Here is a 17,284-nt window from a genome sequence, read left to right on the forward strand (position 1 = left end):
GACAAATACAGTGTTTGCTCATTCAATTCCCATTTCAATGGCTATAGTAATATACAATAAACCCCAGAATAAATCCCTTCTCTCCTCTTTACTACAGCCAATCTCCCCAAACCCCTCACTAGGAGAGAAAAAAAATCCACCTTGCTGCAAAGGACCCCACAGAGGTTCTGTTGCCCCAGTCATTAAAGGGCCTAATAAACCCAGTGCCATTATCTACAACATCTAGAGAGAGTGGGAGGGGGTGGAAATCACACTCAGTCTCAATCCAGATAGTGAGATTCAAAAAGTTACATCTAAAAGAAGAGTTCTTAGAAATTACCTAGGCAAGGAGTCTAAGGAGGAGGAGCATGTGTGTGGTGACTAAGTAAGGAAAAGAAGTGTAGGGGGAATAAGGTATGGGCCTGAGGGACTGAGAAAAAGGAAAAACCTCAAGAGTTGCAGAAGGGAATTTGCATTTTGGTAGAACCTACCCAATAAGAAAACAGCTTTTTCATTAGACATCTAAATATTTACCAAGATGAAAATTGATTATTTTGCAAATGAGAAAAATTACTTGAGAATACATATGCTGTATTTTATTACTATCAATCAATATATATACACACATGGAGAGAGAACAATTTGAATAAAAAGAAAACAGTCATTTTCAAAGCATCTCTTGGAAAAGATGAACTACATCAACCAGAAAAGACAAAAAATCTATATAGAAAAGGGCCATCTCTAGAAAAACAACTTTAAATACCAAAAACTGTGTATCTTTTCTTTATAATAGTAGCATAAAGCTCTTTTAGAAAAAAGAAAAATAAGACAGTGCTAAATGAAAATGAAATGCAGCAATATGCACTGAAATTTTATGTTTAAGAGTTAAAAAAACATTTTTAAAATAAAATTGAGTCAATAACTATTTTGTACTTTTCGCATTATACTCATCTCAATTATTAAAAATTTAGATGTTATAGTTTCCAAGGGAGGAATAAAGTTTTAAGGATTACATCTGTTCTTACATCATACTGACAAAAAACAGGTCATTTTGCCCACCCAGAAAAGTTACCTACGATACTGATGAAGAGTTAACTTTGAAAGTATCAAAGAGGAAGTAAAAGGAAATATTCAAGATTAAATACAGAAAACAGGGCACTTGAAGAGGTCACCACCATCTTTCAATTTATCTTTGTATCTCAGGGACAAATCCACAACCTACTGCTTTGAGGATTCAGATCTATAAAGAACAAAACTAAAATATCTGCACTACATACACGAAGGAAGAAGATGAAAATTAGATATGACTTTAGCTACATCCTCATGTCTATGTACCCTGCAAAAGACACATCCATTCTGGCTTTTTGATTATTCCTCAATGTAGTCTAAATTTTGATATTTTCTAAATATTCCTAAATTTTTAATAGGATAACTTAGAAGGACATACAAAAGAGAAGAATCTCCACCTTTTATGTTAACACTGGTATTTTGTTATTTTCTTTTTTGATATACCAACTACAAAAAAACCTGAAAATTATCCGAAAAACATCATGTAAAATCTATTATTAGTGATACCTACAAACTAATGCCATTCATTCCATTATGGAAAAGCAGGTTTCCTGACTCAGGAACACCTAATGTGAATTAACTGGCAGGGAATCACTATAACTAATGCAATATGATCCTAAATAGAGTAACAAGAAACATTTCTTTTTTAAAATTTTTATTTATCTAGGTTAGTTGATACACTTCAAATGCAGAGTTAGGTAAAAGATATAAAGAAAATGCAATAAAAATTAAAATCACAGTAATTTGATAACATTCTTCCCAAATCTTAAAGTTATAATATGAATACCTTCATTACCAAAGAATACATTTCCTCGTGGATTATTATTCCTTCATTTCTTAGGATGTCTTCTACTTTAAGATGTAGTAATTTAAGATACTATGAAAAGATCTACTCATTACTAGTAAACTAACAGTTTGGTTTCAATCCCCACTAACTTTCCTAAACTTCAGAGAAATTAAAAACAGAAATCAAGAAAAAAATGAAAAGTATAGAACTCGGAAGTCATTCACGTTGATTACAATTAATGTACTCATACAACTGTTCTAGACAAATTAAAAAGACAAGTTTCTTATCTGTACAATGATTAAGGGCACATACACCATTTTTAGAGAAGATTTTGAGAATTATTCTTTGAGAACAATTTTTATTAGAACAAATTTAATAATAAATTAATAAATTTTCAGTTTAATAAATTTGCTGAAATTGTTTTGATACTGTATTTTCTGACATGTGGAACGCCACAAAATCTTTTTCATTGTGCCCTCACTGTACCACTTAAATAATACCAACAGAAGAGAGGAAATCAATACAAGTTAAACAAAATATAACAGGTAATTATTTTTAAAAGTCACCTTCTGTAAAATAACTTGCCTATAATATGTTACTCTAAACAAATGATGATACATAGCATGAAGTCTATTCACCATCTTTCCTATAATTTTCATATAACTGTACCATCAGGCAAATTTAGCTGTATATTAAAAATGAAAATTATCAGTAATATCAATCTGGGTGCTTTGTTTTGCTCAACAAAAGAAATCACTATAGCATTTCTTTCATTAACAGCCGATTTAATACATTTAAAATGACTTCATTTCTAATATTCTGACTTGCATACAAATTTTAAGTAATAAATCTAATTAAATTGAGCTATACCTTGACCCAGAGACTAGAGTCTCTGCTGTTAAATATACCTAACACTAAGGAATGACAAAAGCAATGATGCAAAATAAACTAGTTCATGTATATTCTTTTACTCAGTCGGCTAATGAAACAAACAAGTGGTCCAAATCTTTACTTGATAACCTAAGAAATAAATTTTTCCCTTTAACTAATCACCCTAACTAGTATGTGGGCAACTTTTTTTCAACACACATTTAGGAAGCAATAAATGGATATATTAATGACCTGAATCCATTAAAATCCCTGTAGACTATTGCATAGTTATGTCTCCAGCAACCTGCCAACTATAACATTAATAAAAATACAGAATTAATTATTTCAAAATTCTGAAGGTGGGTACACATACACGAGCACGTGCACCAACATACCCCCTTGAGACTAGGCTTATTCCTTTGACTTGCTAACAAAAAACAGGCTTTCTCTTGGAGCCCCAAAATGACAGAAACTTTATTCTAAATTAAAAAAAAAAAACACTTCATGCAAAATATTAAGTTTTAAGATTTTAATTTTACTGAACTGTGTTCTAAATTAAAATTTTATTTGAGCTCTTATTACACTCAAGTTTTAATAAGCACACAAAGTACACATCAATATAATTAAAAGTTATCATCTAATGAGTGGCTCGAAAACCTGGTAATTCTAACCTGCTGATTAAATTCTCTTAAAATGATTAGAAATCTAATGTCCTAGAACACTGAACTAGTATAAACTAGGCAGAAAACAGTCTATAGACAGATTATTAGAAAACATTTATCTTCACTGCCCCCCCTTTTAAATACCAGCAACTAAATTCCATATGTACCCATTAGAGATGACATAATCCAGATACGGGATTATATTCTTAAATAAAAAGCATTTGGACCATGTCTAGATTAATGCTATAACTTGAAAGAAGTTTCTGTCCAGCATTAGCCCTTTATACACTACAAAAAGTCCAAACAGGATATATTTCTTAACCTTCTTAAAATTCTAGGAAAATTAAGGGAATTAAAGGGAAGTTAAGGGAAGACCACTAGGCACTTCTAAAACAATACCTACATAAAAATGCCACCACATAATCCAAAAATAATTCCCACTTCTTTGTATTAGTACATATAAGTACTATAATCTTAGGAATACAGACTTTGCCTCAGTGAAAGAGAATTCAACAATCCACAACAGCAGTTGAGTTTTTTTAAAACTACTTCAAATACTTAATACTTCTTTGTCCATAATACAAAAACAAATTTTTCTGAAAGAAGAGTTTTTAAATTGTGCAATCTGGAAAAGGTATAATCACTTTAAAGCACAACTCATATTAAAAAAAAACTACTGTTTTTCAAAACAATACTCTTTAAGACAGCAACACATTTTCAAGGCACTGTGAGAAACTGAAAATCAGGGGGAAATCTGTATATATGTTTCTGCTATAAAATTATTCTTAAGGTTAAACTCTCAAAACCACAAAATGTCAATTTTTACTTCAGAATAAATTTTAATATTTTGGCATATATTCTATGAATTAAATCAATATATTCTGGTGTTCCTTTTCTTTCTATCAAAACCTCTCTGTCCACATCTTTATCCAAAATTATGTAGAAAAGGCTTCCCAAAATTATTAACACCTTCTCAAATATTCAAAATATTTTTACCTTGAGTATCAATTATTAAAACCTATGCCTGATAATTCCATTAAATTGACATTTTTCTCTAAAAGGCAAAAAGAAATCTGTAGATCTCCTACTCTGTTATCTAGTAACAACAAGAATTAGAATATATCCCAGTCAATACTAGGAATATGTCTATATGTTATTCTTAAAGGATTCATTAATTATTTTAAAATTAAAAGGCATTCCACTATATGCTTAATATATGAAATATTAAATCATGAAACAAAAAAGAAATCTGTTAAGTGCCTGAAGCAGTTTATACATGCATAGAAAAGCAGTCATGTTAACATGCTGAAATTAAATTAACATTTTCTTATATCTAAGAATCCATGCCTAGTAAAATCTGTGATGCCAGGGAGAATTTGAAGACAGAACAAACTTCCCTGAAAACATCGCAACTACAAGTAAAGATTACAGATTAGTTAAAAACCTGTCAGTCACCCAAAACCAATCTGCTCTTCCTGTTGACATAAAACTTAATTTAAAAAAATTGGCTGAAGTAGTTTACAAGTGTTGCACTATCATTTCAGAGAAACTCCCAATTCTCATATATCAAGTTTTAAAAAGAAAAAAACCACAATAGTCATTTTTCACTTCAAAACTGGAAGAGCAAAATAAATTGACTCAGTCTATTACAGTTAATTTACAAGGTATAAATGTCTGAATATAGAACTAATTAGAAAAAGTGGTGACAATTTTTCTGAGTGGTTACCGGTAAATTACTAAAATAAAACAGAGGTCTTTATTGTTTATACAGTCGACCCTTGAACAACACAAGGGTTGGGGCTCCCACCCACTGCACAGTTGAAGAAAATCCACATAAAATGTTACAGTCTCTGGTTCTGCATCCACGAATTCAATCAAGCTCAGATCGTATAGAACTACAGCACATATTTAGTGAAAAAAATCTGCATATAAGTGGACCTATGCAGTTCAAACTCCTGTTGTTCTTGTGTTAACTATACATGAAACTCCAAATATGCCACCTATCTTTCCTCTTGCAAAACACAGAATTAGATCTTTTCCAAAGTTGCAACTACATTAAATATTAAAATAATTAACCTTATTCATATTGAGAAGTTATTAGGTTATAAATTTGAAGGGAAAGACTCCTAAATTTTTATTGTAAGTAAACCCAGTAGAAAGTACAATTTTAAAAAAACAGGTAATGTTAGCAAAGTTATATATTCCTACTGAAAATTTTCTTCCTAATTTAGCTTTTTCTCACAATATTCCTACCAACCCAGAAAAGATAAAATACCAGTATCTCCCAGCCCTAGGCCACACATTAAAAATCTATCATGTTGCAAAACCTTTCAATGCTGTGCTATTTTCTCCCCTTTGACACACTCCATGGGCTCTTTAACATGCCATTTATTTTCAGTCCAGGGATTGAAAACAAAATTAAATTGGTAGTACATTAGCCAATACACTTAGTCACTAGTAATTTAAACACCGATTCAAAACACACCCTTAATAGAGTGACCATTTCATCTGTATCCTCTAGAGGTACCCTTTACATCAGAGTACCAAACAATTCCTCTGGATGATGTCTGCCAGGTTATTGGCTCAGGCACTGAGCTTTAAGTTAAAGCTCAAAATAAAAATTTATCTATGTAACAATGAAAACTATTTTTCTCATGCATGAAATCAAACTCCTTTCTAATCCGCTTTCCCTACAGTATCTTGCATAGTAGGTACAGAGCATTAATTTGCTCAAAAATAATTCATTCTTCCTGCATACAAAGGCTATTTAATATAATTCATTAAAGACTAGCAACAAATTAGTTCATTAAATGACATACGAAAGAATGACAGAAAAGTGTTCATGCAATATATTCACTCATGACCTCCAGAGCGGGATTAATTACATCATTCCTCCTATTGGAATCAGAAGGGAGTCAACAGTATTTGTAGAGAATAATGCTAAGAGACTCTCAGGGAATTAACTACTTACCCACCTTGGATTCACTAAGATTCCCTATTTTATATTTTATTTATATTTTTGCATGAAAAAAGCATAAATATGAGGATCACCCCTACCATCGTATAAATATGGTTCTAGGTTCCAACCACATGTAACAAAACTCAAGCTAGAATTTATCAAACTCTGTTCTGAATATCTAATTTTTTAAAAAGAAACTGTTTACTATTATCATTTTTTAAACATCATCAAAAGAAACTTACAATGGGCAAAAGCATATTCTTTCTTACACAATTCAAAAAGCAGATAAAGGTTGTTCTGTAATATTCCCATTTTCAGCAAAGTTAATTGGAAAACTGTAATGTCTTTGAGAACGCTAATGTACTGTCAACATTGTGACAAGTCACAAAGGGCTGCTGTGGCAGTTCTTGGGAATCAGGCATCTGCATGTAAGCACCTGACTGGGCGACAGGGGAAATTCTTTGGCCAACTAGTTGCATTTTAAGTTCCCTGGGTTCCAGTAGCTGCTTGTTCTCTTCACCAGTGTCAAGTAGAGTTAGCTTTTCCATCCACACCAGGAACTTCTCCTCTTTCTGCATCTGCATCTTGGAAAAACAGCTCATGGCCTCTTCTAGGACACTGCCTATGTAGCACCTATCACACACAGCACCCCTGTCAAGTAATCCTGGAATTTCCCTGGGCGCTCCTTCAGATCCCCCAGCACAACTGAAGTCAGCTTTAAAGACATTGAGGCCATTTGATAAAACATGGTTAAATGAGAAAACTGTATTTTTATTAAGACAAGCTTATTCAGGAAAATGGCATAAGCATTACTAAGAACAGCCATATAGGTATAGCACTCATAAGGGGCACTTTAATTAATTAACCAAACAAAAGTTGGTAATTCTGAGAAACACAACATGATACTACCATTTTTCATAGCTTCACTGAATCTGTGGAGGATTGTGTATTCTGTTACTATACAACTATTAATCTGTAACAGTGTTTTTCAACCTTTGCTGAACATAAAGACCTGGAATGGTTTAACAAATACCAAAACCTAGGTGGCTCCCAGACATTACAGGTCCTTTTTGTTTTAAGCTCCCCAGGTGATTCTAATGTACAGCCTTGATTGAAAACCACTGCATCCCTGAATATTTTCACACTATGACTTTAAAATTCTAAAAGTTGTTTTGACAGCTGACCCATAATAAATCAGTATACAATAACTGTCAGCTAATTGATTTTTATCAAATGCTCTTGTTTTAAGTTAAAATTTTTTTTTTCCTTATGGAAAAACCACATAGAGGGGACTTCCCTGGTGGTCCAGTGGTTAAGAATCTGCCTTCCAATGCAGGGACATGGGTTCGATCCCTGGTTGGGGAACTAAGATCCCACATGCCGCAGGGCAACTAAGCCTACGCGCTCTAGAGCCCACATGCCACAAGTAGAGAGCCCACATGCTGCAACTACTGAGGTTGCGCACTCTAGAGCCTGAGTGCCAAAAGGAAAACTCCCACATGCCACAATAAAGATCCCACGTGCCGCAACTAAGACCTGACTTAGCCAAATTTTAAAAAAAAACAAAAAACCCCACAGAGGATATGCATAATCCATGTATACCTCTGGGTCAGTTTTTTATAAACCCTGGTCTGTGCAAGGTGCTAAAAGGTATGCCTCAAAAAACAAAAAGTTTTGTGGTTAAGTTTGGGATATGCTACAAATCATATCCTCCCCACATTGGAGAGCACATTAACGTCTCCGAGTTGTCCTGCAGTAAAGAAATCTGCTTCCACATGATCCAGCACTTCCCAAACGTGTGAACAGTGTACAGCTATTAATAGCAAGTAGAACAGTGGTTTCACAGGATTCTAGTTTTAGGATATGCTCCTCTACATACAGTGTTTTATCCTCGAACTAGGCCAGATCAGCTTTGGTTTGGGTCCCATATACTTTGGGTTTCTAATAAAACTAATTATACTGAACTCTTCATTTCTTCAGGGAGCTATTAAAAATGTTACCTCCTCAGACCACTCTTGACTACAATATCTAAAATAGCTTTTCTGGGCTTCTCTGGTGGCGCAGTGGTTGAGAGTCCGCCTGCCAATGCAGGGGACACGGGTTTGTGCCCCGGTCCAGGCTGATCCCACATGCCGCAGAGCGGCTGGGCCTGTGAGCCACGGCCGCTGAGCCTGCGCGTCCGGAGCCTGTGCTCCGCAATGGGAGAGGCCACAGCAGTGAGAGGCCTATGTACAGGGAAAAAAAAAAAAAAAAAAAAAAAAAAAAAAAAAAAAAGCTTTTCTACCCCATCCTTAGTCCATCTTTATCTCATCTCTTATATCCTGCTTTATTATCATAGTGTATATCCCTACCTGATAGCATATGATGAATTCATTTATTATCTGTCTCCTCAGAAAAGATTTAAGTTTCATGAGGGCAAGGACTTTTCATTCACTACTGCATTCCCAATGCCGCATAGTAGGTGCCCAAATATTTGCTGAATGAATGACTGATGGAATCAATCAATCTTGGCCTTATACCATCTACCTATACCAAGAAGTCTTATAAAGAACTACCCTATGAAATGCTCTGTTGCATTTATCTCAGGGTATTTCTGAAAATATGGTTTACTTTATCTCATAGTGATTTTTTATGAATAGACAAAAGAAAAATTTCCCAGGTCTCAGTTTCCAGTATCAAGAAAAGAAGTGTTTCTCCTAGAAAATGAGAACTGCTTATGTCATGCCACCTCTTTTCAATGCCTAAAAGCCTATGGGACAAATTTTTAGCCCAATTCTACCTAGCAAACAAAAACCTCATAAAGTTTATTGTTATCAACTTTCCCTCTAACTTCATTTCATTCCTCCTCCCCTGATTACTGCATTCCATCCCCTTTCTTCACATTAAAAAAAAAAAAAGGGCTTCCTTGGTGGCACAGTGGTTACGAATCCACCTGCCAATGCAGGGGACATGGGTTCAAGCCCTGGTCCGGGAAGATCCCACATGCCACGGAGCAACTAAGCCCATGCGCCACAACTACTGAGCCCGCACTCTAGAGCCCATGAGCCACAACTACTGAAGCCCACGTGCCTAGAGCCCGTGCTCCGCAACAAGAGAAGCCACCGCAGTGAGAAACTCGCGCACCGCAACAAAGAGTAGCCTCCCCGCTAGCCGCAGCTAGAGAGCCTGCCCGCGGCAACGAAGACCCAACGCAGCCAAAAATAAATAAAATTAATTTATTTTTTTTAAAAACACCTTATTTATAAGTAAACTTCCTCAAGAAGGGCATACCTTTCCCTGAAGTGTAACATATTTAGCTTATGGAAAGTCTAAATGGAATTTAAAGAATACTAAACTTTCTTTAAACAGTTTATCCCCATTATAAGTGCTGGGTAAACTGAAGTGTACAGGACAGGAAATGATATGGCTACTTTGATGTTTCAGATTCTGGCACTGCTTATTTTTCAACAAACACTGGAAAATGAGTATTTAAAAGCTGAATTCAAAAAACTGGTGTGAGAATACTTATGCTAAGGACAGTGAGATAAGTTGCAGCCTCATAAAGATGACTACCAGCAATAAATACTGAAAACAAGACATTTTGAAGTCTTAAAAAGAGGACCCAATGATACGTGTCAAACAAAACCCACAGAATGCACAACACCAAGTGTGAACTCTAATGTAAACTGTGGACTCTGAGTGATAATATGTCAATCTACGTTCATCAATTATAAGAAATGTACCATTCTGTGGGGGTGTTGATAGTGCAAGAGGCTGTACGCATGTGAGGACAGGAATAAGTGGGAAATCTCTGTATCTTCTGCTTAATTTTGCTGTGAACCTACAACTGCTCTAAAAAATACATTAAAAAAAACAAACAACAACCAGGGACCATATTCTCACCTTAAACACACATATGTCCTTTTATTAACACTAAAATATATCCTACTTTGAGAAAGACATCAAAAGCAAAGCTTATGCTTTTGCATACACAAAGTTTTTAAAGGCACTCACTTTAGGAAATAAGCTAGGAAAAGCAGGCTGAAAATAATACCTTGGTGCTTTAACATTAGAGATTGCCAAAGGATACCCACCAGTAAGATTTCAAAGCTTCTAAATTTAAGGTAACATTATCTAGACACTGTAGCATAGAGAAAACCACATTTAAACAATGCATGCTTTTAAAATAATCACTTAAATGGAGTAAAATTTAAAGGTGCTTATGTTTATTAATCACTAATAACATATTTAAAAACTAGATGACACTGTTCAGAACTTAACAGAAGCAGACTACCAGTTTTACAATGATTTTTAGCTATGGGAGACTTAACATATCACTTTGCTTAACTGAGTAGTTCTCAGCCTGGCTGCCCACTGTCATCACCTGGGAGCTTAAAAATGCTGGTGCCTTTATGCTAAGTGAAATAAGTCCGAGAAAGACAAACACTGTATGATCTCACTTGCATGTGGAATCTTAAAAAAAAACAAATTCAAAAAAACAGAGTAGTTTGGTGGAGAGTACGGGGTGCAGCAAGGATGAGTGAAGGTGATCAAATAGGACAAACTTCCAGTTATAAGATGAGTAAGTTCTGGGGATGTAATACAGCATGGTGGCTATAGTTAACAATACTGTATTGTATATTTGAGAGTTGCTAAGAGAGCAGATCTTAAAACTTCCCAACACACAAATTATAACTACGTGAAGTGAGAGGCGTGTTAACTAACCCTACTGTGCTAATCATTTCGCAGTATATACATTTATCAAATCAACACGTTGTATACCTTACTTAAACTTACACAATGTTATATGTCAACTGTATCTCAAAAAAGCTGGGAGAAAAATGCTGATGCCTGGGTCAGATCCAGAGATTCTGATTTAATTGGTCTGCGGTGGGGTCTGGACATCATAAGTTTTAAATGCTCCCAACCCCCAACAAGTGATTCTAACATATAGCCAGACTGAAAACTGCACAGATATTACCTGCTTTGTTTGCATTTACTAATCACTTTTCAGGCAGTCTTCAACTGATTACTCAGTCTCAGTGTCTTGTTATCAATGTATTTAGTGAGTCTCCTAAATAGCTACCAAAATACAATCAGATTACAGAGGCTTAAATTGGGGACATGGGGCTTTTAGTCACTTCATATTCAATATAGGAAAAAGGTCATGGAATTCCTAACATGGGTTTGGGGGTCTTATCTTCTACCATGAGTTGCTACCGCTTAAATTAATAATAATATTTTTCAAGTAATTCAATCCCCAGTAGGTTAAGAATCCTCACAAATCAATTAAAAAAAAAAAACAAGTGTAGCAAGAGGAAAATGTGCAAAGAACATGAATAGACTGTTTACCAAAAGAATACAAATGGCCAATATGATTTTTCAACTTCATTAGTAATCAAAGAAATGCAAATTAAAGATACAGTTCATCCATCAAACCAGCAACATTTTTATAAACACTCAATAGAAAGAATATAATGCAACAAATACTCAAGCTCCTGGATGGAATAAACTTAATAAAGTATTAAAAAGTAGTTTGGCAGTATGTGTCAAGAGCCTTCAAGTGTTCATACCCTTCCTCATAATAGGAAAAACTAAAAACAGCCCAAAGGGCCAGGAGTAGGGAAGTTATTTTATAGTTAGCTAAATTATTCAAAATCCATACATGGTTTTAGGGAGACTATTGTGTTTTGGTTAAAGGCTCAAAATGCAATGTTAGAGGGAAAGAAAGAAGTATACATAGTATGATAAATTTTGTTACATATTATGGAAGGCAATATACTTAAATGTTAACAAAAGCAGGATTTTAATCTTATACATCACATTTTTCTATTTTCAAAATTTCCTACAAAGGATTTACTAAAGAAATTTTTTTCAAGTAAGAGTTAATTGATCAAGCATAATAAGTCTCTACCTCAGAAAAACTGTAAGGTAAAATGATAGCTTATCATGAGGAATTTCACTGTATAATTGTGTGTGGTGAGTAGTGAGTGCTGAGATCCTAGCTTCAGTAGGACTGAGCTGCGCCTGGCCACATGGATTGAGGATTCAGATGATCTTAAACAGGTGTCCTCAACAGCCTCCCTGACATTCTCCAACAAAGACCGATTAGATTTTCTAAAATGCAAAACAGCCAAGACAACTGACCCTTACCTACCAAGGTGGATACTATTTTTGGAACCTCAGTCTGAGTGGGCACTTGCATGGTGGACTATTAAACCACACAAAAGCAGGTCATTATAGCCAAGACAAGATGAAGCTACCCTGAGGTTTATTCTATACTAAATATTATGAAAAACAACGGTCACTGGAAAGACTCTTCCCTGCTGCCCACCTACAATGATGCATGTAAGCTGGTCTGTTCAGAGAATTTTTGAATTGAAGTCTGATGTCACAGACTTATTCACATTCACTAAAATCAAAATTCCCTGCAGGGAATTCCCTGGCAGTCCAATTGTTAAGGCTCTGAGTTTTCAATGCTGAGGGCTCAGGTTCAATCCCTGGTCAGGGAACCAAGATCCCACAAGCCGTGTGTCATGGCCCAAAAAAAAAAAAAATCCCTGCAAAGAGCAGACTTTACAGCTCTAGTCTCAAAGTGATTTTACAGAAAAACTGACCCCCCCAACCCCCGAAGAAATAATGCTCTAATAATAAAGTACAAAGATTAATAATACAAAAATATCACCTATAAATGAGACACTCAACAAAAGCCTTGAATACTCAAGACTACCACATAGTATTTTCACATTAATATGCACTACAAAATACTCTATTTTTGCTCATTAAGTCCCCCAAATGAAAGAAGTGCCAGAATTATCTTGATATGATACCTCCAGATTCATAAAAGAGCAATATAGTTTCAAAAACTTCAAGGAAAGAATGATCTAGTGTGGATACTAAGCTGCCTGTCAGTTAACTGTTAACTAAAGCAACAACAACAAAACCACTTCATAAACATCTACTGTCCAAATATCAAACTCAATTATTAATCATCACCATGCACTATATAAGTCTGCAGCATTAATTATTTCCACTCTTTTAAAGAAAATGCATTAATTGTTCAACTGTTTGGCATAAGTGAATATTTAGCATAATTCCTTCAATGTTTAAGCTGCTGCCAAAAATAGTTTATAAATACAGCAATTCTGAATTACTAAATTAGTTGTACCTTGATGAAAGCATATAGCAAGAATCTCAGTTTTTACTTTTCCTCTTGGTTTCCATTCTGTATAAACAGCTGGATTCAAATTTCAAATTCCAAGAGATTTGCTGTTAGGTACATCCAGTTTAAGTTCACCTGAATGTCCATGGTGTTGCACTCATCTTATAAGTCAGTTCACAATTTATCCTATCTTTACAATCTATACAACTTTTCAACAACTGCCCTGCTATAAGGTAGAGTATATCCCCCCTGCCCCAAAGTTATAATCTGATTCAAGAAACTGAGGTATACATAATTATGACATCAGCAATGAAAAATGTCAAAATTTTTCGGGTGTAACAATGTGGATAATTGAAATGAACTTCCTAATATTTAAACTTAGGATGTTCTACCTTTGCTTTGCATAATTCCAGGAAAGACCACTCACAGCTGCTTATGTGTACAGCACCTTCTGTAACTCTGTGGTGCACAGCTTAGGCAGTCATATACAGTGGCCCTACAGCTTACCTCCCATTTGATTCTCCATGATTACCTTAGAAAACTCTTCATATTTTCAAAATCCACCAACTTATTAAGTGGTGTGCACAATAGAAACTAAATTACAGATTCAGATAATTTGGTGTTTTGGTTAGTATACAATTCAGAATAGACAAGAAACAGAAGACTGATGTTTTAGAAGTTTTAGACACTGGTCAAGGTAGTCAATTAGCAAAGAGGTTTGGAAAATATGAACAAAGCACACCTAACCTATTTAAGCCAAATAGGGAGAATGCCCACGAAGATATTTTTCATGCCACCTCTACAATGGGGTCTATCTTCAAAGAGCACTTTGTTCACCCACCTTCTCCCTTTCCATAAAAAGACAAAGTATTGAGCAGTTACATAAAAATCTATTTAGTGAGTGGAATTAAGTAAGCACTATATCAAGAGATCCATCATGATCCTGATTAATAGCTTAGAACAGGACATAAGAATGCATAAACAATTGTATAGGTGTTAATATAGCTTTCTTTAAAATATTAAATGTAAATCTGAAATACACCTAGAACCTGCCTAGAACAACCCCAAAGTTTGCTTCTCTCATGCAGTCATCTGATAAGCTTCAATTAAATCCCCTCCCCCAGTAATTTTAACATAAAGAACTACCAAAGGAATTCAATAGATATTAAAACAGTAAGCATTTCCAACGATGGTTAAAAACTCATATTTAATACACTATATGGATGATGCTTTTATTTTAAGTTGAACACCTAAAAAATCATTATTACTGAGTTTCTGTAAGTTTGGTTAGCTATAGGTTTAATTAACCCAATATGATTTATCTTGAAATATTCTTTGTATAGCAGCAATATGCTGACATATAGAAACAGAAACATTTCAGAAAACTAGGAGGAAAAAACAGTCACCCATAAAACTTTGAAAACCAAAACTTCCCCCTTTAACGTAGCAACAAATAATGCTGTCATGATCTATTAAATGCCATGTACTTTACAGAATGTTCCTAATCCGAGTCTCTTCAATAATGAGAATTCACCCAAGAACCATTCAGACCTCACCTTTCTTCCACTATGAAATCTCAAGACTGCCTTTGTAGTACATACACAGTACCAGACGTAGTAATATGGAGAAAGCAGATGTGTCAAACATGTAATAAATTACAGACTCTTATACCAATAAGAGCTGGAACAGCAGATTTTTCTGTACTTTTTAAACTTGGGGGCGTTAAGGGGGAAATTTTGCAAAAAACATTCCTTTCAATGCAAGTGACAACTAGCTAAACATGCACTGAATGGCGGGGGACACATAAAACTACTGTTTTAGGAGGAATAGTTATTAGAAACCTTTAACGAAAGGTAGAACATGTTATTTCAGACACCATAAGCTCGAGTGCGGTGGCTATATAATAAAGCAAGGTGCCTATTCCTGAGGAAAACGTACTTAGTAATAATGCTGAACAGTGAGTATTAAATCTAAGTAGTGCTAGAAAGGCAATGATGGGAATTCAGGTAATGTGTTACAGAGAAAGAGACTTGTGAGAAATTCCATTACTTAAAAATAATCCTGTCCCTATCATTAAGTATTTTTTTTGGCTGTTGTGCTAAAGTGCACTGGAAACCTCAGAACAGGTTTTTAAATTGGCCATGTCTTGTTAATACACTGCAGTCTTCAAATTTACACAGAGCTGCAGGTCTCCTGGATTTTTTCAAGTGTCACTCATCTAACTGAGCCTGAGAGCTGAGAAATGCCATCAGGTGCTCTACAGTCAGTTTAAAAAACATCCTCTACCTGGTATCTCTGCAGTGATTGTCTTGCTGCTCCCTGAAACTTCTTCATCATCATCTGATGAGCTCGTGCTTGAGTCACAAGTCAGGTCACTATCACTGGTACTACTGTCCTGCAACAAGTTATATTTCTTTCGTGCAGCAGCCTCCCGTTTCTGCCTCAGTAGCCTGATTCTCTCCTTGTGCTTTTGGCTCCGATGACCTTTAACCTTGGCGACTCGGCCATTCTGTTTATCACTGGATTGCCGGTTTTTCTTGGCAGCCATGGTGGATGTTTCACTTTCAGATCGGGACCGGCGAGACTTGCGCCCAACTGTGGCACCAGACACTCCGGAAGGGTCTCCTTCTACCGCTGTTTCTGCCTGGGAGGGTTCATTCTCCTCTGCAGAAGACAGTGTATCTGAATCGGCCAGGTGACCACTAGAGGAAGGGGAAAGCATGCAGTGGTTAGAGGAGTCACTCTCATAAACTCGACCAGTTGTCGGCTTGTCACTCTCCGTGGATGCCAACTGAGACTCAGAAGAGTCCCTTCTCAGTTCCATCAACAAGCAGGGCATTGAAGAAAGAACTGTAGAATCCACCACACCATCTTTCGGAACTTGAGATTCCAGTTCTACAGATCCATCTTCCTCCTTAGCTGTCTCTTGTTCAGATGTTTTTGGTGGGACTTCAGACTCAATGAGTTCTTCAACTTTTCCCACTGCCTCCTCCATCTTCATTTCAGACTTTCAAGTTAAATCATGGAGCAGAGTCTAGGAAACTATGTCAAAGATGCAACGGGAAAGCAACCTGTACAAAAACACACAAAAATCAATAAACGGAAATGGCAGATAATTTAATCAACACAACATTCCTACCTTTCTAAGTGGGCAGCAAAAGTTACCATCATATAGGCCTTTAAAATACATGTATCTATTATTTGCTTGAACAACAGTCAGATTCAAAGGACTTAATACGACCAAAATACTGGCATACACAGCTACTAAAAATGGCACAATATTAATCTTCTATTACTGAACTTGCAAGACCAGCAAGCAACCAAACAAGGATTTTCAACTTTAAAACTTTATTTAAACTGTTCAAGAAAAGGATCCTCAAAGCTTTGATATAGTTAGCAAGTATGTAAACTTTAAATGAAAAGGAATGCTCCAAAAAAACTGGTCTACAACAAGTGAACTGGAATGATTACTTTTACATTCAAATCCTCAAAGAAAGGAAGCAAGGGAGTGAGTTACAGTGGAGTGACATCAAATGTACACTTATGTTAAAGGGAAAAAAAACCATCAATTAAGTGCATTTGGCAAGTGGGCAACAAAAGTAATTACATGCATCAAAGTTGTCATTCCTCTCAACAGGAGTTGCTCTAGAGGGGCATTAAGATGAAAAACCTGAATCTGCTGTTTCCTCAGTTCTTCCTAGTTCCCACAAACCTCTCCTCATGGCTGAATATGATGAGTCTAATGTTTAAACATATGTTTTGTTTCATAAACAATAGCCACTAAATACAGATTAATTACTTTGTGAACCCAAAAAACC

General features: G+C 35.4%; 1 protein-coding gene across 2 annotated transcripts in view; it reads right to left on the reverse strand.

The window, feature by feature from the left end:
- Window positions 1-17,284, reverse strand: part of ARK2N (arkadia (RNF111) N-terminal like PKA signaling regulator 2N) — a 73,822-nt gene that overhangs the window by 25,127 nt on the left and 31,411 nt on the right. The window contains exon 2 of one of the 2 annotated variants that reach the window (XM_065890169.1): window positions 15,753-16,537. In XM_065890169.1, the coding sequence (XP_065746241.1) occupies window positions 15,753-16,467 (715 nt within the window). In that variant the 5' untranslated portion in view covers window positions 16,468-16,537. Of the gene's footprint in view, window positions 1-15,752; window positions 16,538-17,284 lie in introns of those variants that run through there. The other variant, XM_065890168.1, reaches the window with a different exon arrangement.

The sequence above is a fragment of the Phocoena phocoena genome, chromosome 13 (assembly GCF_963924675.1).
Source record: "Phocoena phocoena chromosome 13, mPhoPho1.1, whole genome shotgun sequence".
Taxonomy (NCBI): Eukaryota; Metazoa; Chordata; class Mammalia; order Artiodactyla; family Phocoenidae; genus Phocoena; species Phocoena phocoena.